The sequence below is a fragment of the Rhyacophila brunnea genome, unplaced genomic scaffold (assembly GCF_057557595.1).
Source record: "Rhyacophila brunnea isolate RB1 unplaced genomic scaffold, BYU_Rbru_1.0 scaffold_15, whole genome shotgun sequence".
NCBI lineage: Eukaryota > Metazoa > Arthropoda > Insecta > Trichoptera > Rhyacophilidae > Rhyacophila > Rhyacophila brunnea.
In genome coordinates, this window is record NW_028232806.1 from 1,913,789 (window position 1) to 1,940,177 (window position 26,389).

Below are 26,389 nucleotides of genomic sequence, written 5' to 3' on the forward strand. Positions count from 1 at the left end.
ACTCGCCAAGATAAATTAATATTCTTATAACGTGATGCTTAATTAGTGATTGAACATAGGAAAAGATTTTTTTACGACTTCCACCCTATATGATCACGTGGTATAAAACAATAAAACATGGCCGCGGTTGCATTCGATTTGACAGCTTGCTAAAAATAAAAAAAAACCGACGGCGAATGCAAAAATGCAAATCTCGCAGCGGCCATGTAACGCCGCAACATCTTGATAAAACATTGTGTGTAAGTACTAATTATATTTATTTTATATATTCCTACAAATTACCGTAATACACACTCGCCGATCGAAATGCGTTTCAATCGCTTTCCGGCTCCGTAATGATTTTGTTTATTTTTTAGCATTTAATTGCAAAGAAACAACATTACGCATTTTTTTTAAAGATGCGTCGCACACGCAAGATAATATTATTTATTATGTATTCGTGCGAAAATCAGTGTTTAGAATATCGTCATAATACCTACTATCATTGTTTATATTGTATAAAAGTTTGATTCGTGAACTGCATTTTTTTTTTTGTTTATTTCGAACATCTTTTGTTTTCGGCGTGTTCGATCATGTTTTGATTCGAATTTTGAATATTTGACTATGGCCGCTGTCATTTTAACATGTCACCCGTGCTGGAATATTTACACTGCGTACTAGAGCAATTGTGTGGAAAAATCAATATTTTATCGCGTCTAGACTATGCGGCGCCGTTTTGCACCTGTTGGGTCAATGATACAAAGGTTCAAACATCAATAAATAATATTACTTACACTATCTGTCTGTTTCAAAAGATAACATAAATTTTCCCGATTTTACTTTTATTGTTTATTCGTTTTATATAATATGGCTATAAAATTCCATACATACCAAATCTGTTGAAAACATTTTTATAGGTAGGTAGGCAAACCTAATTAGAGTTTCATAATTACTATGAAACTCTAAACCAGGACTGGAACGGGCGATAAGGCAAAGAAACAAATTTAACCACCAAAAATCATTTGGTAAATGTGCCGCGGATGCCGTCATGAGATTTTATCTCTTTGATCTCGTCACAAAACACTTTATGGATCATTTGAGCGTGGAAAGAAATTTAAGACAAGTCATGTATATTCAACCAATTTCATAATTTTATAAATACATTTTTGGGCTCTATGTTACGACCGTACACCCTGGATAAACGTCAGATTTTTATATTCAATACTTGAAAGCATCTAAGCGAGATTTTTGGAGCATAGACAATCATCGAAAAAACCGCTATTATATGGCGAAAACGCTATTATAAGCGTAGACAATAAGTAAAAATATAAAAATCATTTACAATGTAAGTATAAAATTCAAACATTTTAAATTAACAAAATTCGCCGTTTTCAAAAATCAGTATAGCATAATAGAGTTCGCCAATGCATTTCATAAAATTTAAATAATTATAAAGTAACCTAAAACATTCGTTCACACACCAAAGCGAATTATTCGCCAATCAAGCTCGTATTGGCTTACAGGAAAGACCACGCGACGTTCAGATTTCCGAAGGGAATTAAGTTATTATCTTACAAAGTTCAATATGGAGCGCTGCGATTGTTTGACGTTTCGGTATCGAGCATTCAAATAATATATCAATAATTTTATATTATCATTGATACAATTATTTGCTCCGACACAGCCATCCATTCGCATTTACCACGTCAAAATAACCCGAAAAAAGCACCCGCATCGATATGGAAGGTCCGGTCAAAAGAGTCTCAAAAAATAGCCAAATATATGACAAATTGATAGCTTTCATTGTATATTTTGATCCCCTGCGTGAATAAATGTTACGTTTGTTCATTAACAACAGGTAAGTAGGGAGCATTACAGCGGCATTGGCTTTTTTGAGACTCTTTTGACCGGACCTTCCGTACCGATGGCGGGTGCTTTTTTCTGGATATTTTGACGGGGTACTTGGTGAATATTCGCGTTGGTTTGTGCGAGATAAAAACGCTCTAAATAGATAAGTAGGTATGCGAAAATAAGGAACATTTTTCAAAATAACGTTATAGATAACAATATTTTATATATAAAATTGAGCCGTGTTAACTAAACGACATTGTTATAATTTCTTCAATGGCTTTTATTTACTCTTTGATTAGTGATTGTTCTTATAAGATTGTAATATTTATATCCATAGTCAGTATTACGTATTAACGCATAACCGAGCAAATTAAGATTAAAAAAAAATACGAGGTTAGTTTGGTATAATATTTAATATGAAAGATAACACGCTTCATGCATATTTATGATATGTATATTATGCCGAAAGGTAAGTTTTAAGTAGGAAAAGTGGCATTTTAATGAAAACCAGTGACGTTTAATTTAAATCAGTGTGAGCCGTTTTATCGAGGCTATTTGACAGGGCCATTTGTTTGTGGAAGCGAAATGTTAAATATCATAAACTGGAGCCTGTTTTATTTATTATACATTTAATTAAATGAATACAAATTAAATACGGAATACTGACTATGGATAAATATTATTATCTTATAAAAACAATCACTAATCAAAGAGTTAAAATAAGAACAATTCAAGCCATTTTCACTCGTATTTCTTATTTTATTGATTAAATTTGAGTCGAAATTATCTAAAATAATAACAATATCGTTTAGTTATGTTATTTTGAAAAATGTTCCTTATTTTCGCATACTTACCTACCTTTTCAGAGCGTTTTTAGACGAAGGTTTAAGCACGAGTGTCTTTGTGTCAAAGGTTACTTTATAATTATTTAAATTTTATGAAATGCATTCGCGAACTCTAATAAATGTTATACTGATTTTTGAAAACGGCGAATTTTATTAGGTAATTGAAAATGTTTGAATTTTATTTGTTGTAAAAGATTTTTATATTTGTTCTCATTGTCTACGCTTATAATAGCGTTTAAGCCATATAATAGCAATTTTTCCGGCGATTGTCTATGCTCAAAAAATCTCGCTTAGATGCTTTCAAGTATTGAGTATAAAAATCTGACGTTTATCCAGGGTGTACGGTCGTAACATAGAGCCCATTTTTGAAATACATTATAACCCCTATTTTACGTTTTTTAAGGGACTGGGAAAAAAATCTAATTGGAGGGAAAATGTAAAAGGGGGGTATCGAAAAAAAAAACATTAAAATTTTATTTTTTCTAAAAAAATAACGTTTTATTAAAAAACAACATTCAATTTAAATTTTTATTGAAATAATCATGTATATTAGTTTGTTGCATTTTTGTTTTTTTGTTATGTAATTCTCTTTCAAGACTATATAACCATTTAAAAGTGTCATCTTGGATATCAGCAAAGTTTGTAAAGTGGTTTTTAAACCCTCGGTGAACCTCATTGCTTCTTCTTTTGTTGGAATATCAACCTCTTCTTCATCAGACAGTTCTTCAGAAGCGCGCGTAACTCGCATATTTTGAATATTTCCGACGTAAATCGCGGGAAAGAAAAACGTAAATGGGGGTATTAAATGTACTGAAATACATCGGGACTGAAAAAATTACACGCATTTGCCGGGAAAACGTGAATTCCGGGCACATAAAAACGAGGTTATACTGTATTATTCTTTAAAGCTCTGGTGGCCGCATGCAGCCACCAGAGCTGCACATGAGGACCACTGGTCTGGAATATTGGCAATTCCAATTAACTATTAGCAGACAGGACTATAAATACGGGGATTCCTTTACTGTAACAGGGGCCCCTAAACAAGCAGCTTTTTACGGCATATAATGCTGTAATTGTATTGTCGGTATATTGCCATTAATAGTTCCGCAAAACACGAGAATAGTACTTTATGCTGCTGACTTTTTCCATTTATTGCCCATATTTGCTAGCAGTATGGTTAGTCGATATATTGAATATCGAACGCAATTGAAAATGCGGCAGTAGTGTCCAAACAATTTCCTTCTCGCTCCTCTCCATATGTGCGTCTCTGTCTCCGGTCTACCTCACTACTGCCGCTACAACAACAATGAAATGACAGACGATTAAATTTACAATAGTATACTTTTCGTTGTGTTGTTAATATGGTGTTATTACTATTTATTGTCAATTCACACTATGAACAATGGATATCAGAGCTTATTAATGAGGTTCAATTACGTCCTGAGCTATGGAGCGTGGAAGCCAAACTATATAAGATCCACAATATTCGGTATTGCTTTCTTCATAACTGTATCTACTTTCTTTATTTTTACAGTAATTATATTAATTAACAAATACTCGGAAGTCAATTTTTGACATTTTTGTAAAGTTTTTACATAAATAATTATCAAGAACTAATTTTTGGGTTACATTACTTATTGTTTCATGTGTACGCACAAAATACATCGGCCTCACTTGCCTGGCACTGATGTCCTGTCATACATTGCCCAGTAAAAGTATTGCCGGATATGGTGCCCACCAATAGTTTCACTATTTTTCTGCCAATAGTGCCGGCAGATTCTTATTTACGGGCACCTTAAAATTAGGAACATTAATTGGCAATTTTCATCATAACTGATTATTGTTTATTTTGTTTTTTCCTACAGATTTATGCCGCAGAGATGCTACCGCTTGCAACAAAAATACTCTACATTATACATTTATAAAAATAGACACACCATTTTGATTATTTCATAAAAATGGCTGTCTCATTTAAGCCAGTCACACTTTTGTGCCCATTATTATTAGTATTATTAATAGAAACCTCGATCGCCTTACCGAAACCACACCTAACTCATCAAACGGACAATGATAGGAATAAAACGACACCTGCAAGTTTAGATATTAACAATAAACAACCTGAGGACCTCTTTAATATTGTAAATAATATATCACATAAGAAAATTAACAGTAATAAATTGAAAGAAATTGATCTCGAATATGCCATTGATAATGCAGAAGAAGATAGAAATATAAACGTCAAAAAAGATTTTTTGTCTCGTGATTCGTTTATTGAAAGTCAAGAAGAATACGTAAATTCATTAAATCATGCTGTGACAACGCTTCAAGGCGGTAAAGACTCAATGTCTGATGATTCATCTTCAGAAGACACGATCAATGATTTAATGTCTCTAAGCAAAAATGAAAAACAAAGAAAATACAATGTAATGTCTCGCAGTTATATAAACCCAATCAGTAGAAAAGTCTTGCCTTCCGACAGAATTATTTCATCACGTATTAAACGATTCATGTATTTGGTGGATCCGACTAAAAAGAAAGCTGTATACGATGTTTCCGTAGAAACGAGCACTGTTTTACCATCCATGCCGGATCATATGACGAATAATAACATACTAGCGTCGTCTGTCGATTCAAGTGATAAGAAGACGACGAAACAATACGATAATGCAAATTTGTTGAAAGATAACTCGGCCTCGGATGTAGTTCTTCCTAACTCCGGTAAATCTGACAAAGTAATATTCAAAGCCAAGGATAGTCTGAAGAAGACAGAAAGTTATAATGATGACGGCGGTAAAATGTTCCCGACCAACGTGAGGCTTTGTATTTATAAGTTCAAGCATGTGGCTCACGCTGCGAGGGTTTCCGCTGGGGACGTAGACAATGAATCGAATTATGGCGATGATGGGATTGAGTACACGGAATATGGTGAGTGTTGTATAATGATTATTACTTATTTATGTGTAAATTTATTAGCTCGTGATTCTCTCCCGCAACGATTTTGTACTGTCCCAAATAGCAATATGCCGTGGACGGCAAAGAAAGCCTGGAGAGAGGATAGACTAATTTCTCTGTGGATTTATAGCATGGAAACAGTGATAAAATCGCCGTTTGTAGGCTTGAATGAAGGCGCCTTTTCACACTTCTTGCTATATATCTGTACCTTAAAGCTGAAAGTCCGGAAGACACATATTCAATATTTTGCAGGAGAGCAGTTTTAACGTAGTTAATCAGATCTAGTTAAAATAGTCATTATTGTTTTAATTTAATAAAACGACAAAACAATGCAGTTCCACCATGAATTGACAGTCAACAAAATAAAAGAAATTAAAATACTCACTCGCGTTCAGACTAAAACTCCGTATGTTGGACTTCCGTACTTTTGCAATTAATCTTTTTGGTATAGCTTAACCCATTCACTGCGGACCTTTTCATTAATATTTAATTACCACATTTAAATAACATGCTAATTACACCCGATCCTCTTTTTGCAAAGACTACCGTGCAAAACAAAACCGTGTATAAAAAGATAAGGTGCCCATACAAAAATAGTAGATAGGTTCCATTACTTAAAATCAACTCAAAATACGAAATTCTTGAAACCAAAAATAAATCGAATTTATTTATTATTATTTATACTTACATACAAATATTTACAAATAAAAATACATACTTTTCGATTTAAATTAAATTTAGCATAGAGAAATATATTCATTCAGTGTCGCTACTTGACAATAAACGTGCCTGTTTACTGCTGTTTTTCGCTGGCGAAAAATCACTCTTATCGCTGGAAATATTTAATGACGCTGACCGCCGAACCACACGGCGCGTCTCTCGCATCGAACCTGAAGTGACTGACTAGGGGCGGCACCCGGTGACAACATATGTATACACCAGTGGCATGCGGTCCATTGCAACACAATTTTTTGATAAATATATACATACATACATATTTTTAGTTTTTTTAAACCAGTTAAAGCAAAAAAATCAGTGTAAATAAAAAATAATGGGTACTTTTTTAAACCGTGTTATTTCGAAACCGTGCAAAAAGAGGATCGGGTGTATATCTAATGGCCACCTGATGGGCAACGCACCAGTTGCGGTGGATGCAGCGAATGGGTTAAAGAAAAAATTACTTAAATTGGACATCCGCTCTTTCAGCTCTAAAGTATAATAATTGGTCTACCGTCGTTTTAGAAGTAAGTATTTTGAAAACCATCTAACATTAGACTCCCAAACTTTCAGCATTAAGAGAACGTGAATACACATTTAAATCTGCATACTTAACTCAAAAATGATAAAAATATGACTTCCGCACTTCCGGCGGAGGGGGTACTTGATGGAATTTAAATTATAATGGATTTAAGTTTTATACTATTCTATTTTTTTTCGTTTGTTTCGCCTTTCAACATCTCAGGCACTATACACACTGTCATGGTCGGAATGAAAAAGTATGTAGTAGAAGTGAAACAATAATATAAATTTTTGAAAAAATATCACATAAATATATTGTGACATCACCGGAATCGAACGCGGAGCTCCCGAATGATAAGTCAGTGCCTTATGTATTGGACTACGAAGGGTTTACTGAGTGACTGCATAAATTCGAGTCAATAAACTTTAAATAGCATATTTAGCAGTTATAAACGATATATTATTATGTAGTACTTATATATGAATGTAGAAATATTTTTTATTCAAAAATTTGTTTTATAAATCAATTACGCACATAGTTGATCAACTGAACACCTGTGCGTAAACATATGTCTCCTTCAGCGGAAGCATTACCAAAATGATTATCCTGGTCTTCTTACTAATACTATTTTTAAAATACACAGGTGTTCCTCGACATAATATTACTTAGTATCGGCTAAGTTATTACTATAATGCTGCTTCTACATACCCTATCCAGCACAATCTCCCAATCTTAATTGATTGGACTGCTCTGCAATCTTTGTACAGACCGTAGAGCTCAACATTGTAACTTTTCCAATTGTTGTCATCCCTATTTGATTCATAGATACGGTTAATGTTCAGGTTTCTGAGGCGTACATGACCACAGACTTGTGTGTAAGTCTTGTAAAGCATGCTTTTAGTTATACGGGACTGAAAATATCCAAGTAGGCTGAAGTTCCATTTAATTTTCAAGTCGGTTGAACCCTCAGTTGTACCGGTCGACCATCGCGACTTGGTATCTACGAGGGAAAATTTCTCAGCTTTCAAAAAGTTTGCGGCATTTTACGGTGAGCGGAAAGGTTTTTGACTGTAATATGTTATATCAAAATAGGAATCGCGCACAACTAGGGTCTTAGGAAGTTGCTCCTGGGACACTCTCAGCACGCCATTGAAGGGCACCTAATTTTTGTTACACCATTGTATACACCTGCATAGCGGGTGTAGAGACGTGGTGGAGCAAAAAAGTAGCTTTTAATAAACTTACTTAAACGAATAATTCAAAGGATTTGGGAATCCAACATTCTTTATTGAACATACCTAATTGGGAGAACGTCAGAAACATACCTATTAGGAAAAAAATATGGTGCCCGAACCTGCATCCATCAGATTACAGCCTATGTGCTTTGCCAATTCAGCCATCTGCGCCCCACCTAATTACGACGAAATTAATTAATAATCATGCAGCTGAAGCACTTTACAAATTTTGCTAATATTTATGACTGGCTTTTGTGGTTTGTATCAAGGTATTAACAATACGTACTTGCACTTGCTAATAATGCGCTCTATTTTTTTTATTCTATGAATTTGAGAATGTAACATTCTTAACATTCTTTATTGAATTTACGTAATTTGGCAACACCTCAGAGGCATACCTAGGATGGAAGTAGCTGTATTAGTATTAGCTGACACGATTCTTTTGTTAATTTCTTCTGTGATATTGTTATATCGGTTCACAAGAAACTCATGGTAGATGAAGTCTTTAACAAATATGCAGAGGTATCCATTTTGTTTCATTGGCTAGGAGTCAATAATTTACTGTATTTGTAGATTAGTTACATAACTAGAATACGCATTTTGCAGATGAAAAAGAACCTGTGATCAGTAATATGACGTTGGATAATATCGGAGACGTTCAGGTGGAACACTGCGCCAAAGCTACTGACTCCTGCTACGCCTATTGGACCGAGGACCCTGATTCTCATCAAATTACCATGATCGGACAGGGTGAGTGGCTATTCCAATATACTAGTCTGAAATCATAATATACATGTATTCATTTGGGTTCTGCGGTGCTGGTATACCATGGGATGAAACAAGAAGACCGGCAGGGAGAGATTGTGATTAAGAATTTTTGAAAATATTCAATTTTACGATGAAATTTTTTAATTATTGTTTTTCGAATTATCGTTTATAAGATTCTCGTTATCTACTAATAAATTAGAAATATCACAACCGGAATGAAAAATTATGAATTACTTAATTTTCCATGCGCTTACTCGTAAAGTCGAAATAATAAATGCAGTCCCACTAAAAAAATCGCTGATTCTCTCTCTATCCCAAATAAAACAGTGTTCTTTCAGGGGAATATTATTAAATTTGTTCCGGGAGACGGATATTGCAAATTAGCATTTGTGAAAATTGAACTCGTATAATGGTCTCATGGAATATGTTATTCTCAAAAATATTACTTTGATGTCAAATTTTCTACAACTCCCCTATACCCTTCCCCCCTCTAAATATCCCCATATTCTCTCTCAGCCGGCTCTCACATCAGAATTCGTCTTATGCGCCGCATGTCGAATTCATTGATGTGACGTCTTCGTTATCCCCGAAACAAACGTCAAATGGAGCTCCGCATATTGGTCGAATGCGACTGAACTACAGATGCAACAGGTTGACTATCGACTCTTCTCACATGTTGCACTGTCGCGAGCGCTGGTTACTGGGTGCTGGTTGAGTTCTATTGCGATAAATGATACACTGTGCATGGATATATACCTAATTGATGGATGAATCCAATATTTTCGCCTTTTACTTTTAATTCTGCAGTACCAATACATATTATTTGCTGTTTAGCATCCGATGACATATTTGCGTAAGGCACTGGCCAGAGTATTTATTATATGTCATTTCGAGACGCGAGTGTCGTTAGTAGATGTGCGAGTTCGTCACATACAACACTGGTTCGCCGGTCGTGGCGCACGAGGCGAATTCTGATGTGAGAGTCGGCTTAGGGCATACTGTCATATGGACGAGCTCTAAAGTGCGATAAAGATGCATATTGTAAATTCACATTCATGTATTTGACCTATTCTCCAAATGTTTCACTCTAATATTGAGATTTTCTATATAAGGTGTGTTTTATCTAAGTCAATAATGATCCTGGATAATCAATCACAGATCATGTTTGCCACAACTGCATCTGAAATGCGAAACGACTTACAGTTAATTTAATTATTTGCCTTTGCAACTCATTTTTTTCTTAATCTTAATTCCATCTCTGTAGGCCATGGTTTGGCAACGTCGCTCGACATACTACATTCAGATCGTAAAGTAAAACAAGCATGACGATTACTTATGGAAGATTCGATACAGCACCAAATCAATGTGCTGTATTGTTTTACATTCTTGACATGTACCTAAACGGCTTGCAAGTAATGGAGTGATTCTCTGAAGTAATTTAGATAATATGGAAAGATTTTTCACGGATGATCGCCGCCACCGAACATTTACAAAGGATCTCTGTAATCGATGATTGTGGTTTACGCAAGTTGAGACATACATACCCATGAATGATTAATTTTTTAACAGAGACTAATAAACAGCTAAAACTGTTCAACATACACTCATTTGATGTTTTTTTAAATATTTAGTTCTCTTTATTAATTTGTACGAATGTATTGAGTTACTTCCGAAGGTTAATTAGTTAGTAAATTGTTTCATGTTCTTTTCACTCACGATGGCCGTGCGGTTTAAGCATCAACCTATAGCGTTGTGAGCCCCTGGTTCGAATCCTGTGTATGGCAAGTACACATTGTTTTTCAATTTGTGTATGAATCCAGAATATGGACCTAATAGGTTGAGCAAGTGACTGACATCCATTTCTCGTGAAAACAAAATCTGTTAATGCAAACCTCCACTCTGTCGAGGCCCATATGATCTTATTAGGATCGGACATGGTCGAAAAAAATTGTGTCATTAGATGTCCCTAATGATACTACAGTAGTACTACATTACGCTTTTGTAAAAAACACAGCGGCTAAATAAGTCTACTGATTATGCTAAAAATAGACTCTAATTAAAAAAAAATATAATACAGCAATCACTTGAATTAAAGTTATCGGCATTAGATTTCATCGATTGGAGGTCAGTCCTTGTCTTAGTTATGTTTGACACTTTGTCAACGATCTGTTTTATACTGTCTGTGTTGCACTGACCACTCATAACTCCGCCACACACTCCACAAAAACCACACAGAAGTTGACGCATAGTATACTAATTTATTGCCATAGCATTATAATAGATTTCTACCATTTCAATCATATAAAACTAATGTGGAATTTTTGAACTGCAGGCTGTTGGGAGTCATCGGACAGACAGGAGTCGTGTTGGAGTGATGCATGCACCTCGGAGAGGCCTCCGTCCCGAGCGAGACCCTCTGCCAAGTTCTGTTGCTGCCAGGACGATCTCTGCAACGCTAAACCAATCTCCGCACCGCCTAACACAGGTTGTTAGTTGTTTTATGTTATTGTAACAAAGATAAACGATCATAGGACGTGATGCAAAGATACCAAAGTAATTTAATGGTTACTCAAATTTACTACAGTTTATTTATCGTATACAAACAAAAAATGTCAAATTATCGTCTGCAGACTTTTGGTTTCATTAGATTTTCTAACTCATTATCTATTGTAACAAAATGCCACTAATATTATTTTTTTTTATATATTGCAGCGATCATCCCGGTGGAGAAAGATGACGTCCCCCTTCCGGCAGTTGGCAAGACATGGATAGCTGTTGTTTTTGCCAGTCTGACGGTGGCCGTTCTGGTGATCGCAGTCATCTGGAAGTTCAGAAACAAACCCACCGATAAGGATGCAGCTATTGATAGTCAGTACATCACAATCGTTTTAGCACACTCAAAAATGACCACCTATTTTGCTTGTAGGGTACTGCTTAATGATAAGATTATGGTTCGATTTCATCTGTATGCAAAAAGTATTATTTATTTTTAACCAATTTTCTCACTCTATGAGACCGTGATTGACAGGCCGCACATAAATTTCATGAGTTATCTCGCCCGACTTTAAACTCAAATTACTAGCCATTGTCGATTGATTTGCACACTCTAAAGGATTAAACACACGGTGACATCTGTTTGAATAATTATGAAATATTAAGCCACAAATTATCGGTATTACAGCGATTGTAGTAGCTTCGCTCAACATTCAACGTGTGTCGTTAAAAATCTGCCGCCTGTCAGATACTTCCATAGTAATATCGTGAAGCATAGAAAAGGTTAACATATAGTCCTTTTTTAGAATTCCAATTTTTTTTCAATTTTTTCATACTGTCTGAAAAATAGCTTTAGTCGAACTTTGACTCGGAATCGCACGAGAAATATGGTGGATAAGAAACCATTTCGAACATCTAGTCATGCCATTTGCCATTGCAATAGTCGACACCGCATCCTGAGGGAAAAAAGACTCCTGTCTTTCTTCAACTTTTCTTTCAAACGATCCAATAATACTGCGTCACAAATCACTATTATTGTCTTATCCTTTTCCTTCGGAATCCTCTAAAATAGCCTCCATTACCATCTCATCTGACAAAATGGTTATCGCCTTCTTTAGCGGACTTTCACCAATCCGTGTCCATTGTTTTGACTACACTTTGGACTCCAAGTTTCATCAACAGTCACGAAAGTTTACGATTCAGATCGCTGCCAAACGATAACTACGTGTTGGATATGACTGAAAGTCGTTTGAAAGAATGATACTTGCCAGCATTGATGCTACTTTATGGATTGCGGTGCCATCATATGGAAATTTATCAAACTAATCAAATTACCTTCTTATTTAGGTGTGAAAATTACAACTAAAATATTCTACCAGTGTACACATATACATCAACAATAGAAACCCTCGTCAATCCAATAAATATGGGAAAATCAAGACTAGTGCAACACCAACACACCTTATCTCTTACAAACGTTTCTCAAGTAGAAAATATGGAGACAATACTATACCACTAATAATCACCGTTGTCTACACTCTGTGGGTCGAATCGAGATAATGATATATGTCGCTAAAGTATAACCATCACTCTGTAAGTCAATGACTTCTAGACAAATACTGCCATGTAGTGGTTTGATTGACGAATCCGTTATTTTGTAAACTATTATATATTTTGGAAACTATAGGGCGAAAGAAGCAAGAGGTGGATCCCTCCCAATAATGTATTAACCACCCGGGCGTGATTTATTTTCTTTTTTCTATTCAGATCCGGAGCTGGGGAACGCAGGAGGGCCTGGTTTTTCCTGCAGTGCTACCTGTGTTGACAACCTCAAACTGCACGACAATATAGGTAAAATTTTATTTCTGAATGTGTTATCAAACACGTCGTGGAGTACCGTACTTATGAATTCTGATGTCATTCAATTTATTATGAGACATCTTCCACTCGGACAATCAAGGTGACTCCAACTCGATCTGAACTCAAAAAATCCAACAGAATTCTTACAATCAAAAATCATCAAACTAAATTTCTTCACTTTTCAAACACTTTTCCTGACTAAAATTAATTGAAGAAAAATCTTTCATCAGCTGAAGAAACAGTGATTATGTATTAGTCCTATGGCTCGAAATATTGGGTCCATCCGTCAATTCAAAATATACCCATGCACATTGAGAAAGATATTTCTTAACTTCTCATATGAAAAAGATGTTATTGTTGGCCATTGGCATTATCGTGGTTTGCGATTTGAAGCGAACAATCCTAGATATTAGGAAATTGCTATGTATTTTCTGACCATGTCCGATCCTAATAAGATCATACGGGTCTCCACAGAGTGGAGGTTTGTATTAACAGATTTTGTTTTTACGAGAAATGGATATCAACCACTTGCTCAACCAACTAGGTCCATACTCTGACTCATACACAAATTGAAAAACAATATGTGTTGGTACTTGTTAGACCCAGGATTCGAACCTGCAACCCATGACGCTATAGGCCGATGCTGAAGCCGCACGGCCATTGTGGGACTGTTATTACATAATTAAATATTTCACATAAACATTTTCGTGTACTAAATATACACTAAATGTACTTTTATTGTTACTTTCATGGTAGGATATCTAATGATTGTAATGATTCAATTTTCAAGTGCAAGCATAGAGTTTTTTAGTATTATGATTTTTAACCCTTAGACTGCGTATGGCATGTAAACATGCCATAGACTTTATCTCGTATTTTCGACCAAACTAGAAAGAGACAGTTGTGGATATATGCTTTAAAAATTAGTTCAAACCTTTAGGTAGACATATCAGGCAACAGATCATAAAAATGTCAAGTAAAACACAAGGAAATATATTTTTGAAAAGAACACTCGTTATTCAGTCATTTGAATCGCGCGCCATTGCGAAGCCGTGTGCACTCGACGCGTCACCAGGGTTATCAAATCAAAACATTGGTCATGGGTCAATACATCTTCTGACAATCTAACTTCTTGGACATCCGGACCCTTTATTCCGGTCATACATGAGTTTGATGGCAATTCATCAGGTAATCAATCTTCTTTGACAGAACACTGCACAGAACTTGATTTTTTTGAACATTTTTTAAATCAAGATACGAGGGTGGGTCAATAAGTCCTTAGAAAAGCCGACAGGTGGCGCGACTAGTACTGTAAGCGGTTTGTTTTCATGCAGCGGCACTACCGATTCAGTATGCTGCGAAGTTTCAATCAGATTGGTCGGGTTGTTGTGTGTTTCTCGTACATTTAAAAAAAAATTTGCTTGTGGAAAATGGAGAAAATTGAGTTTAGAGCTGTTATTAAACATTTTAATATAAAAGGGTTAACAGCAAAGGAAATAAAAAATGAGTTGGATTTAGTTCACGGCATATCTGCTCCTTCACTTGCAACTATTTATAACTGGTTAAATGAATTTAAACGTGGTCGTACATCAACAAAGGATGAACCACGCTCAGGACGTCCTGTAGAGGTGACTACACCAGAAATGATCAATAAAATCCACGATATGGTGTTAAGTGACCGAAGATTAAAGTTGAGTGAGATAATTGAGGTTACAGGGATCTCAAAAGGTAGCGTCATTTCTATTTTACATGACAAATTGGGCATGAAAAAAAATTCTGCAAGATGGGTGCCGCGTTTGCTCACAGTCGACAATAAACGCAATAGGGTGGTGGCCTCTAAAGCCCTGTTGTCGCTCATGCAACGCAATCCGGATGAATTTTTTCGTCGCTTTGTGACTGTAGATGAAACATGGATACACCACTATACTCCCGAGACGAAAGAACAGTCAAAGCAGTGGATTGCGAAAGGCGAACCATGTCCAAAGAAGGCGAAAACCGTAAAATCAGCTGGTAAGGTTATGGCTACTGTATTTTGGGATGCACGTGGAATTATTTTCGTTGACTATTTGGAAAAAGGAAAAACAATAACAGGGGATTATTATGCATCTTTATTGGACCAGCTAAAAAACAAAATTGAAGAAAAACGGCCTCATTTAAACAGGAAAAAAATCCTCTTTCATCAGGACAATGCCCGTGTTCACTCATGTTTACGATCAATGGCTAAAATTGAAGAATTGAAGTTCGAATTGGTCGACCACCCACCGTATTCGCCAGATTTAGCCCCCAGTGACTTTTTCCTTTTCCCAAACTTAAAAAAATGGCTAAGTGGACAACGTTTTTTTTCAAATGAAGAAGTCATCGATCGGACAAATGCTTATTTTGAGGACCTTCCGAAAACTTATTTTTCTGACGGTTTAAAAAAAATTGAGAAACGTCTAACCAAGTGTATTGAGCTCCAAGGAGATTATGTTGAGAAATAAAAAAAAAATACAAAAATAAAAACTAAAAAAATTGAGAAACGTCTAACCAAGTGTATTGAGCTCCAAGGAGATTATGTTGAGAAATAAAAAAAAAATACAAAAATAAAAACTGTTTTAATGCTTTTTTCTAAGGAATTATTGACCCACCCTCGTATCATGAGTAAAATTGTCCTTGAGACAAATAAATTCTATCATACTGTTGTTAAAAAACGAGATTTAACTCAAAAATCTCGATTCCATAAATGGGTAGATACATCTATCGAAGAAATGTATTTATTTATTACTGTTACTATGTTGATGACGAGAAATCGTCATCTTACCATAGAAGAACATTGGTCAACAGACCCGGAACTTTACAGTTCCATTTTCGGAAAAACAATGACTCGAGACCGATATCAAATTTTACTCAGCATGCTGCATTTTTCTGATCCTGAAACTCAAATTCCCGGTATTAAGTTACACAAAATCAAACTCTTGGTAGACCATACGCGAAATATTTTCAAACAGACAATGAAGCCTTTTGAAAATGTATGCATTGACGAAAGTATTATTGTTTTCAAAGGGCGTCTCATGTTTAAACAATATCTTCCAATGAAACGACATAGGTTTGGTATAAAAATGTTCGTTTTAGTTGACGTATTGACTGGTTACGTATTAGATTTTATAATATACTGTGGAGAACAGACAGACTTGACTGACGAATATGGTCTTGGAATTTCGGGGGCGGTTGTAACCACATTGCTCAAAGATTACGTAGGCAAAGGCCATAACCTTTGGGTAGATAATTGGTATACTAGCCCAGCTTTGTTCGAACACTTGCACAACACACGAACAAATGCATGTGGAACTGTTCGTAAAACGAGAAAAAATATGCCACAGTTCAAAAAATTGAAGAAAGGGCAATCGGAATCACAACATCGCGGACCTTTATTGGCGTTGAAGTGGCATGATAAACGCGACATTCACATGCTCACAACTATACATGATGATGCTTTTGCGCCAACGGGTAAAACCAATAGAAAGACAGGTGAACCTGTTAATAAACCTAAGTGTGTGATTGATTACAATAAGAATATGGGAGCCGTGGACAAAACAGACATGATGTTAGCAAGCCTGAACTGCCTCAGAAAAAGCATTAAGTGGTACAAAAAAGTTGCTTTTCATATTTTTGATTTATATTTATTAAATTCCCATACGATGTTCAAAAGTGTTACAAAAAGAAAGATTAGTTTGGCGGACTTTCAATTAAATATTATTAAACAGTCACTAAGTAAATACAAACTGTCCAACGAAGTAAATTCACAAACTCACGCACAACCATCTACGCGCACTACATCAAAAGACATTGCAAAACATATGCCGACTTTATTGAAAGGAACACACATTACGTCAAACATTTGCAGAAGATGCTATGTGTGCTATCATTCGACGAAAACCCCAAAGAAAAGGCGTATGTCGCGATACATGTGCTTCGAATGTAACGTGACATTGTGCGTAGTTCCATGTTTTGCGGCTTATCATGCACCTGGTATATTTTAGTCTGTGTTATTTATTTTAAAAACTGTTGCTTCTCAAGGAAAAATATTTTATCGACGCACAGCTCTCCACTAAATTGGTATGTCTTTATCTTTGTTCATTGTTCCATTTTTTATATTTACATTATTATAATGTGTAATAATTTATAATTTTTATGTGCCACGAACTGTGTTAGCTCATTTTACATGGTCGTTTTTTGCCTGGCGACTTCTTTCGACAGGCCCTTTGTAAAGCCGACGGCGCCTCATAAAGTATAATAGTATTTTAGCCTTGGGTAATTATTTTTATTGATTTATTCTCCAAAACATCCTAATGTGTCAAGATGACGAACATTATTTTATGGCGACGAAAATAAATATAGCTTGACGATTTGAAGGGGTAATAAAATTTGAGTTTACGACTTACCAAGTGTGATAACGCCGATAACCCAATGATGATTGAACAAATGTGATTTTTTAGTCATAGACCGTAACTAACTCCGGCAGCATGTACCCAGCCCTGTGCATTACAAATACAAGCGCGGCAAATCGCTTGGTAGTATGTGTTGAAACTGTGTATGTGAACACTGGACAGCCGCCATATTGACCGCGCGGTCAAATCTTAGATATTTTTTAGCGTCTTCATTTTCTTCGATTTATTTTAGTGAGAATGTCACGAATATAGCTTATTTCTTGGTGCATTTGGAATAACTGATATATAGTTCATCTAGTAATCTATTTTTTAATTTTGGAATCGATCTGTTTTAGCTGTAGTGACCGTTTTAACAGATCAGTTGACTGAAAATAAATTCCTGCGAAAATGGCTCGCAGCGAAAGGGTTAATAAAGTTTTATTAAGTTTTTGATCAAACAAAAGATTAAATTCCTATAAAGTATAAAACAAATATAAGATAACCCTTTTTATTTCTTTAATATTTTAATACACAGTTTTGTTAGGCATTTCGTTTGATATGACTTGTAAAAAACCTCTGAATGTTTGATAACTAAACGAAAATTCCAAAAAATATTTAGCTACTATTCGTATATCTTACATACATTTCAAAAAATTCATATTTTAATTTATTCATTTGAATTTTGCTATGCGAAATAAGTATCTAGAGAGCCTCCGATTTTTTGTTTCACTAAAGTTTCCTTTTAATTGTTGCAGGCTCTGGTAGATATGCAAAAGTGTGGCGAGGCTCATTGGGTGGAGTTCCCGTTGCTGTGAAGGCTCTACCGGCCGCCAGAGCCCCTTTGTGGGCCAGAGAAAGAGACCTCTACTGTCTGCCTCATATGACACATTCCAATCTACTATTGTACCTCGGTCAGTCCAAGCACCACACTTTTATGTTTAAATTTATGTGATTGATTATATTATTTCCTGTTTGGTTCGTAATGTTTACTTTTGTATCTTCAGGTTGCGATACGAGACCAACATTAGACGGAGGCCCTGAACACCTTCTCGTGCTTCAACTGGCTCCGCTCGGTTCATTGCGGCAGTACCTTATCGATCACACTTTAGAGTGGGATGTCTACACCAAGATGGCGCTTGGAGTCGCTTCGGCGTTGGCTCATCTGCACACGCACATTGATAAAAATAGTGAGAATATTTCTAAATAATATTGAATTAATTTGATTTTATATATTTCAATGCCACAATGGACATCCAAACATTTTCTATCTCATTATTTGAAAAAAATTTAAGAAATCTAGGCCTAAACAAAAACGAACCATAAGTGCAAGTGAGTAAGCATTCGGCACGCTTATATCTCCGCTCTGTGTTAGAGTAAGATAAAATTTCTATGGCTGAATTCAAAAAAATTTAAAACGTTGCCGGAAAAAATTGATTTGGCTGATTCCATGCATTTAAAAACTGCGAGCATGTGTTGTTGAAATTTATTGCTTTTGTGTTTTGTATGTCTGTCTACTTTTTATTTCTGTATTTTACATTTTACATGGAGAAAGTGTAGCAAGCTATGGCTAGTAATGAATAAATTCCGATACAGTAAAATCTCCTTAGTAAGAACACTGATAATTCTAAATTTGCCGTAATTAGAAATTTTCCTGAAAAAAAAGTCCCTTGAACATTATTTTCATATAAAACCATACCTTTAACTCCCTAAGAGTCCCTGGCATACAAAAACCCTGGCATACAAAAATATTCAATAAATCGTAATAAAGTACACCATTTCGTGAGCCAGTCATTGAAAATTGTGACTGATTTCTTAAAACATCAAAAATTACTTATTTTATGAAGGTAATAAAAATAATCCTGACATTTTATCCAATTCGGTAGGCACATCTATGATCTGAAACGAAATTATTGAAAATCAAAAAAAAAAAAAAAATCAAAATTTTAATAATTTTCCCCCATACATTTCATATTTTGTAATTCGAATTTTTTTTCGATTTTCGGTCCCATGGAATTCGTATTAACGAGGTTTTACTGTAATAAATGTATGTTATTTCCCTATTGAGAAATTGCGAGATTGACTTGTAGCTAACTTAATGAGTTGACCATGGGTCCTCTTTTGGCTTCATTTTCATACATCTAGGCTCCATCTCTATAGAAGTTTCGTCACTTAATTCACCACGTACCCTTCTCTATAAAGAAGCGTACCTTTTCAGTGATATCTAGTACCAAAAATACAACTTATTTTGGTTTTTGATTCACATTATCTTTTCTATACTATGAGCTCTGGAACATGGAATGGATTTAGTAAGAAACAATATTTCACTTTTTGACACTTAGAACCGTTTTATAATTATTGTTATTATGCAGGCAAATGTCAACGTCAATGCAATGACAATATGCAAGGCTGGAGGTGAAACTTAATCCTTTCAAATATCAATGACCATTCTCGGCAATGCTCGAGATAACTATTGACTCCAGTCATCGAATCGGATATGGGTCAAGGAGGTATATAACATACTTATACTAATTGCATAAACCAATATTTATTTTTCAGATGAATACAAGCCATGCATTGTGCACCGAGACGTGAACTCTTCCAACGTGGTGGTCCGAGCTGATTTGTCTTGTTGCCTAGCCGATCTGGGGCTGGCCATGTCGTTACCTGACGCCAAGAAGCGACTACCAGCTGCTCACCAGCATAGGATTCATGAGGTACAAATTTGACGATGAATAATTAAAAGATAGTTTTGGTGGAAGGCAAATAAGTACTGTCCGCAGTGTGTATACGGTGTAGCATTCTGTAGCTCCTATAATCTTTTACAATAGATTTTTTCAATGTTAACTAATTCTTTGTTTATAAACTGAAAAACTTATTGTTTTCGTTTATTAGTGTTTTTAAAATGTGTTGTTCTTAAAATGGCAACCCCTACTGATCAAGAAATCAGTCACGATAATATTATGTACACAAAAAATTTATGCGTAGAGGTGCCAAATTGGAAAACAGTATAATATGAGTACCTTGGTATCAAAGTGGGACATAAGCCACACTCCACTAAATTCATGTTTTTGTTGATTCTGGTAGTGTTAGTGATGCTCTTTCCAACAATGCCTTCGACAGTATCAAAAACGGTCGTTTTCATGGAGATTTTTGTGTTTAAAGTTCGTGTATAATATCAAAAACGGACACTTGACTTATATGCGCGCGCAGGTAAGGGCCAGCCAATCACTGAGCAGGAATCTTCTCAGACTGTCATGGCTGCCGGGATTTCGGCACTCTGATAACATTATTCTAAAATAGAGGTTCTCTGTCAGTTTTTTTCAAAATAAGTGCATTTATAATAGTTTTCAAGAAAAAGTATAATATTTAATGAACTGAAATGGACTCAAGGAATGCTAGAAAACGTGTAGCTAAGCCCAATGAGTGGAAAAGGGCCAAAGAAAAGACTTTAAAGTAAGTACTATCAGAATACTACTACAAAACTTTTTCGATCACAATGCATCTTTTTTAAATGCGATTTATTGTTAAAATATGATGTGCTCAAGCATAATTTTATGTTTTTATAAGAATAATAATATTTAAATATTAACCTTTGCGCATTTTCACTCGTTATTTACGAGTATTTTTCATTGTTAACGCATTTACACATACGCTATTACCTCCATGTCATTACTATGGTCACGGAAAGGGTGGTTCAAGAACAAAATGTTTTTTCAAACCGTGGTTTCTAAGTTGAATAAAACACTAAAATATATTATTTTTTCCAGATATTCTGCAAAAGGCGTGCCTTCCTTTCCTAAATGCGGCCATCGTCGTGGTCTTCAATGCAGATTATTGACAATGGAAGACATAAGGAAGTTTCACGAATCGTTTTATTCTGCACCAGCTAAAGACAAGCAGGATTCTTTTATTTTGAAATACTGTAGGACTCTCGTACCAAAAAGACGCCGTCAAAAAGTTTTTATAAAACAAAAAATGGCTACATTTCATTACAGCATTATAAACACTGCTGGGAATTGTCTTCCCGTATGCAGGGCCACGTTTTTATCAACATTAAATATAACAAAACATAGAGTTATCGGAGTCTTCCAACGGTTTAAAAAAAATAACATGTTAGTACCCATTGAAACAAGGGGTGGATCAAGAAAGGATAAACTTTTTGAAAACAAGATGAATTCTGTCATCGATTTCACCAAATGTCTCAAGGGAATCGAGTCACATTATAAACGAGACCGAAGTACAAGAATTTACTTAGATTCAGATCTAAGCATTACCAAAATATGGTCAATGTATAATAATAGCGTCACTGATGACTTCAAAGTAAAAATGTCATACTTTCGGATGTTGTTTAATACCCGGTTTAATATGAGTTTTGCAACTCCAAGCACTGATGAATGTAGCACATGTTTGGAATTAAAAGAAAAAGTGAAATTAGAAAAGGATGAAAATGAGAAAAAAGATTTGATATTTAAACTTACTCTACACAAAAAAAAAGCAAACTGTTTTTTCGAATATTTGAAGAAGAAAAACGATGATTGTTTTCTTATGTCCTTCGATTGCCAGAAAAACCTTGTGTTGCCAAAAGTTAGTGACCAGTCCGCCTATTACTCGAGACAATTTTACTGCTTCAATTTAGCAGTCGTATCAGGAACGTCAAAAAATAATTTGTCACCACAAAATGTGTCAATTTATACATGGAATGAAAACCAAGGGAGGAAATCTTCAAATGAAGTAGCATCAATCATTTTCAATGAACTACAATCAAAAGTATTGAACGGATACACAAATGTTCGGTTGGTAGCAGATGGGTGTGCTGGCCAAAATAAAAATTTAACAATAGTAACGATGTGTGCCAAATGGCTTCATAACAATGCTCCTCCATCAATCACTAAGCTAGAGATAATTTTTCCAGTCACTGGACATTCTTTCCTTCCAGCAGATCGGGTATTTGGTCTTATCGAAAGAGACTTAAAGAAAAAGAAAACAATAATACATATTGAAGAATATCATGATGTATTTAAAGCACACGGAACATTGAAAATAATTGGTACAGATTGGAGTCCTCATAATTGGAAAGACGAAGCTAAAATAAACATAAAATCTACAGCACAATTACATTTCAAAATATCTCAATGCAAGAGAATTTTATTCCGCAAAACGAAAAAGAATAATATTGTGGTAAGAGGTGAAATACCTTACAATTGTGACATCGCGAGAGAGAAGCAAATTCTAAAAAAGAATAAAACATACGATGCAGTAAATCCATCACCGATTCCTATAGGCGTTAAACTGAATGAAAACAAGATAAACGATGTAAATTCTCTACTTTCGAAACATTTTGGACTCGAATGGAAGAATATAGAAACCCTGCATTGGTATAAGAACATAATTGAAACAAATAATAATTTGCCAATCGATGGCCAACAATATACTGAAGATATTCATGCATGTGAATGCTTTGAAGAAGTGAATAATTTAGAAGCTATTGATACACTTGATGGAGATGACGTGGAACTTGCGGGAGTCGAATTATTATCTCCAGAAAATGAATGATTATTAATTTTAAGGCTTTTCATTTATTGTTAAATCCTGTCAATAAAAGAAATTTCAACTATCTTGAAATTTTATTTAAAAAAAATTAAACTTTCTGCGAATTGTTATCTCCAGAAAATGAATAATTATTAATTTTAAGGCATTCCATTTATTGTTAAATCTTCTCAATGAAAGAAATCTGAACTACCTTGAAATTTTATTTAAAAAAATTAAGCTTTCTGCGAATTGTTATCTCCAGAAAATGAATGATTATTAGTTTTAAGGCTTTCCATTTATTGTTAAATCTTTTCAATAAAAGAAATCTGAACTACCTTGAAATTTTATTTAAAAAAATTAAGCTTTCTGCGAATTGTTATCTCCAGAAAATGAATGATTATTAGTTTTAAGGCTTTCCATTTATTGTTAAATCTTTTCAATAAAAGAAATCTGAACTACCTTGAAATTTTATTTTAAAAAAATTTAAATTTTCTGCGAATTGTTACCTATCTCCAGAAAATAAATGATTATTAATTTTAAGGCTTTTCATTTATTGTTAAATTCTGTCAATAAAAGAAATCTGAACTACCTTGCAATTTTATTTAAAAAAATTAAACTTTCTGTCAAAAGCGGACACGTACGGCCGTTTGCGTATCAAACACGGACAAACGCAAAAGTATGTGTCAAAAACGGACGTAAGCAATTTTGAACGATTATATTTGATATTTACAAAATGAATATCTTAGATTTAACTTAATAAATGTGATTCTATACCTCTAAGCATTACTCAAGTATTTTTTTTATATATATTATGTTTCAATATTTATATGAAATGAAAAATCGCCTCTCCTGCAAATTATTGCAGATGGCTCATGTCCCACTTTGATACCAAGGTACTCATATATACTTGGAAACCAGTTTTTCTCAAAGAATTTTGACTACAAATGGAAAGAGCCTCATATATTATTTCTCTTGTGACATCTGTAATTATTTAGCAAACGCGTCAAGCATTGCTCAGTTAGTAAACTCCACAAATAACATCGCTCAGTTCTCATTCTGATTTTCTTATTCACATAATATGGTGGCCATTTTTTATGTTCATTGTGATCACTTACTCGAGTTTAGTTATAAATGGTTTTACACAAATTTTACAGGATTTTTCAACTAAACAATAATGCCCAAGTGTAGTATTACTAGCTCATAGTTGTACTCATTGTTACGGATTGTCTTTTTATATGCCCTGCAAATAGACAAATACATCATTGCAGTAGTATGAAATTCTTTAAAGCGTATGTGTGCTATGTTCTGTGAGTGATCATTTTTAATATAATTCTTAAAAACCATTTTTTTCTCCATGAAAGACTGCTCGGCACGTAAGACATCGAAAAATGATATTTGGAAAATTTTGGCATGGGTATGTAAAAAGTTTCGCCAACTCTGACCTTTCATAATGCATCAATATTTTATGCACATTTTACTTCCAAGGGTATGTAATAGAAATTCATGATTCCTGAAAAATAATCTCTCATTTACGCCTTCATTAAACAAGACCATTATAGCGAAAAGCTGTCTCACAAATGGCCGTCTAAGAAAGGTATATTTGTATCATGTGAGTTGTAAAATGGCTTGACATTACCTGTATAATCATCACACACATGTACGTGCAACATTTACTCATTACTATATGAGTACAAAAAATGAATTTTTTCACTTGTTTCAGGCGGGCACATTACGATACCTGTCCCCTGAAGCGTTGGAAGGCGCCTTAGACCTTCGTAGTTGTGCTGCTGCATTGCGTGCCGTGGACGTGTATGCGCTGGCGTTAGTTCTGTGGGAATTGTTATCAAGGTGTGCTCCTCTGCATCGGCCTCCCGGACCGCACCCTTACGAGCCCCCATTCAGGGCGGAAGTCGGTATGGGTCTAACTTATCCCTTTAATTCATTAGGTCTGCATTTTTTTCCTTTTCTTTCTTTCAGTGAAAATCCAGTTGGTGTAGTCATTTTGAGATGATCAGTGTTCATGATATTTTCTTGTGAAATGTATAGAATAAAAAATACTATTCTTCAGATTCTTTTGCAGAGAGTACATTTTCCAATGTATCTGAATGATAGATTATTGATTTTTGAGAAATTACACGAAAATTTGCCATTTTCGAAGGTCACTTGAGGACGGTATTAGAGTATTATAGGTATTATCAAAGATGTTTTATCAAATGTTTCAGAAATAGCATTTCTTTTAAGACCATTCTTTTATAAATATATGCCCACAGTGGACGAGCAGTTACGCCTCAGACTTATAATATCGTGAGGTCTCTGGTTCGAATCCTAGGTCCGGAAAATTCGCATGTCCTTTTTTAATATGTGTAGTGACAGTAAATAAAACCGAGTGTACTCTCAGGTGAACAACCAACATTGGAACAGATGCAAGTAGTGGTGGCACGGCACAAAGCGCGGCCTCTGTTCTCACCGCGCTTGGTCAATACGCGCGGCGCTAAGCTGGCCAAAGACACCTGCGAGGACTGCTGGGATCATGACGCTGAAGCCAGGTAATATTTCTCAGTGCTTATTTATTATAGAATCGACGAAACGGTTTAGATATAGGACTATTTCACTTAATGCATATAAAACTGTTCTTTATAACCTATACATCTTTGTCTATGACCGCTCTTTAAGTGGAGCATATGCACGACATGCATCACCTTGAAGAATCCCTTTTACAACCTGTAAAAGGTTTTTAGTGATTTTTCAAGAAACAGGTTAGATTAAAACACGTTGCCGAGCCAGACACAACGTTGCTCTTTCATACCTTAGTTGTGATGACAGTCCACATTGTCCACACTCTTATCTCCTTGTTTCCGACAAAGGAATACCACTCGTATAGACAGTATCCGCTGCAATCTTGCATAAAGCATCACCACCAGCCGGCATTTGGTTCTGACTTGATTCAATTGCGGGTCCATGTTGAGTTCAATGTTAGCATGCTTTTTGCCATTCAATAATTCTACTGGTGGCATTCAAGAGACAATCTACAAGCTGCATAACAAATCATGTCACGGCCAAAAATCAATATGGCGAAAACCATCATCGTGAGCAATAGAACCTGTCCTGATACAGATTTTTCTCTGCATCGGGAAGATTATTGTGACTGTCAACAGCTTTAAATATATAGTATTGCACATTAATGTAGATCACACGCATCGATCAATAGCATTTTTCTTTTTAGTTAATTGA

At 35.1% G+C, this 26,389-nt stretch overlaps 1 protein-coding gene across 1 annotated transcript in view; it reads left to right on the forward strand.

Moving 5' to 3' along the window:
* The first annotated feature begins 97 nt into the window (after positions 1-97).
* Positions 98-26,389, forward strand: part of LOC147074768 (uncharacterized) — a 32,010-nt gene continuing 5,718 nt past the window's right edge. The window contains exons 1-11 of the mRNA XM_085942605.1: positions 98-239; positions 4,541-5,600; positions 8,709-8,852; positions 11,203-11,355; positions 11,583-11,738; positions 13,131-13,214; positions 18,385-18,540; positions 18,634-18,816; positions 20,186-20,343; positions 24,879-25,071; positions 25,557-25,704. Of these exons, the coding sequence (XP_085798731.1) occupies positions 4,634-5,600; positions 8,709-8,852; positions 11,203-11,355; positions 11,583-11,738; positions 13,131-13,214; positions 18,385-18,540; positions 18,634-18,816; positions 20,186-20,343; positions 24,879-25,071; positions 25,557-25,704 (2,342 nt within the window). The 5' untranslated portion in view covers positions 98-239; positions 4,541-4,633. The remainder of the gene's footprint in view (positions 240-4,540; positions 5,601-8,708; positions 8,853-11,202; positions 11,356-11,582; positions 11,739-13,130; positions 13,215-18,384; positions 18,541-18,633; positions 18,817-20,185; positions 20,344-24,878; positions 25,072-25,556; positions 25,705-26,389) is intronic.